The 2239-nt window shown below is 57.2% G+C and overlaps 1 protein-coding gene across 1 annotated transcript; it reads right to left on the minus strand.

Moving 5' to 3' along the window:
- Positions 1–406: 406 nt before the first annotated feature.
- On the minus strand, positions 407–1725 carry LOC136510182 (E3 ubiquitin-protein ligase SINA-like 10). Its single transcript, XM_066504729.1, has 3 exons — positions 1255–1725; positions 719–1143; positions 407–641 (listed from the first exon to the last, which is right to left on the minus strand). The coding sequence occupies exons 1-3, from the start codon at positions 1723–1725 to the stop codon at positions 407–409; spliced, it is 1131 nt and encodes a 376-aa protein (XP_066360826.1).
- Between the last annotated feature and the right edge of the window lie 514 nt (positions 1726–2239).

A 2239-nucleotide genomic window follows, 5' to 3' on the forward strand; every position in this document is an offset into this window, starting at 1 on the left:
GTTCCTCCAAGCTATCCCTACAAATCAATTTTCAGAAATCACGAATAAAGAGGTAAAAAATAGCAATTTTTTTATCCGAGGAGGACCCCACTGGCTGCCACACGCACACGCACCACTCTATCGTTGTAGCATTTTTCACGATTTTTACACACTTTGCGTTGGCCGGGTTTCAAACCCTCAACCTCTCGCTTGCGCGTAAACTCCTCTACCACTACACCTCACGATCAATTATATTTATATTCCATTTTGGTTCCCCACATATTATACAAAACTGAGCATAAATTGATTATTTGAGGTCCTAAACTAATTCAAATGAAAAAGTTGTGTAGACCTATATATTACAAAAAAAAAGATTGATAAAATTTAGCACAAAACTATATCAGCTATGTGCACGATCCACTGGTGGCTAGGCCGCGCCGCGGATGTAGTTGACCGTGACCCTGATATCGTCGTCATCTTCGCCTCCTGGTGCAGGCCACCTGGGCACGAGGAACGGGAAGCAGCTGCTGGGACCAGGCATCCCATTGGAGATGTCCGTGCACACGACATCGAGCTGCGACGACTGTACGCACGTGGAGTAGTCGGAGTCCCGGCGGCACCGCCGGTAGTAGGAGTGCCCGAGTTTGACAGTGCCGGTGTTGCTTGGGTGGATGCAGAACGCAGTGATGTCGTTGCAGACCGGCCCCGCCTGCTCCACGTTCAGCGCCAACGTGTGTACTGCTTCTCCATCGTGATCGTGGTGGCGCCGGCGGTGACGACAACGATGTTGAGGCCCTTGCGAAAGCTGACGTAAAAGCCACGGATCCCGGTGGTACTCCTGGGGCTGCAGGGCCAGCCGTGCACGGCGGCCAAGTGCTCCAGGAGCGTCGTCTGCACGGGGCCGGCGAAGCCGCAGCCCTCGCCGGGGCAGTGGCACGGCTTGTGCGCGCACGTCCGGGCGTGGCCGTCGCGGTCATGGTACGCCAGCCTCTCGGCACAGCCGTGGGCGGCGTGCGGGCATGGGACGCGGATCGAGTCCACCACCTGCTCCATGGCGTTGCACCGGAAGTAGCCGCCGGGGGTCGGGATGCGGCAGACATGGCAGCTGGTCGCCTGCCCCAGCTTGTCGTGGCACGGTGAGCACACCACATGCCCGACGGTGCACTGCAAATATGCTTCCACGGAGCAGTCATTTAGGTCGATTGTTGACATCATTAACCTAAAAGTATAGATCTTGATAAAATTCCATGGTGAGACGCGTGGGGGTGGACATACCTGGAAGATGGGAGACTTTAATGGCAGATAACAGATGCTAAAATCAAAGGCAGAGGAATTCTCCACCGTCACGTTCCTGATCACCGAGGAGCTATCCGACAACGGTGGAGACGATTCTGGTGGTGCCGGTGCCGCCGGCGGCGCCGGCGCAGTGGAGGTGGTGGAGCCTCGATGAACGAGGGTGTGTGCACGTGACACGACGCGTATAGGCCTGTTGTCATCGTCGCTGTCTCCCTCTTCCGCCGGCGGCTGCTCGACCACTCCTCCTCCGGCCTCCACGACATCGTCGGCACCAGATCCACCCAAGGACTCATCGGCCCGTGATGAGCCACGCTCATCTTCTCTTCCGCTTTGCTGCTCGTCCTCTTCGCGGTCGTCGTCGGAATAATACGATGAGCCACGTTCGTCTTGGCTTCCGCTTTGCTGCTCCGCCTCTTCGCGATCGTCGTCGTCTCGGCCGTGGCTTTCCATCATCCATGGCGATGACGAAGTTGTCATCATCGTCGTCGTCGTCGGAATAATACCGCATTGGGGTCCGACGCTGCAGCGGCGGAGGCCGCGCCGACGAATGATCCCGTTTCTTGCTGAACGAGGACTCCCCTCTCTCCGCCACCGACGACCTTGGCCGCCGACTACTGGAGTAGGAGATGGACCCCCGCACGTCGCCCATGGCCTATTGACCTTCTGTCTGCGCCGTGGCAGCGGCTCTCCTCCTTCCAATCCAATTAAAACCCTAACTAGGTAAGGTAGCCAGCCGCCGAGACTGGGGTTGGCAGGGCCGCGGGATCGAAGTTGTACGGCGACGCGCGTGGGCCTTGCCCGAGGGCGTTGCGTTGGTGCGGTGGTGTCTCGTTTCGGCACGCGCTGTCGGTTCAGCGCGGACACTACGGAAATTCTACAGCTTAATAACGCCATCGTGTCCGTGTTCATTAGATCCTATTTATATTTACACTTACCGGTCCGCCCTGCGATTGTGAATGAGTCC

The sequence above is a fragment of the Miscanthus floridulus genome, chromosome 16, assembly GCF_019320115.1.
Source record: "Miscanthus floridulus cultivar M001 chromosome 16, ASM1932011v1, whole genome shotgun sequence".
NCBI classification, from domain to species: Eukaryota; Viridiplantae; Streptophyta; class Magnoliopsida; order Poales; family Poaceae; genus Miscanthus; species Miscanthus floridulus.

Coding starts and splice junctions, on each gene's coding strand:
- LOC136510182 (XM_066504729.1), bottom strand. CDS start 1,725: ATGGAAAGCCACGGCCGAGACGACGACGATCGCGAAGAGGCGGAGCAG. Junction 1,144..1,254: donor TAAAGTCTCCCATCTTCCAG/GTATGTCCACCC, acceptor GCATATTTGCAG/TGCACCGTCGGGCATGTGGT. Junction 642..718: donor ACGATCACGATGGAGAAGCA/GTACACACGTTG, acceptor CATCCACCCAAG/CAACACCGGCACTGTCAAAC.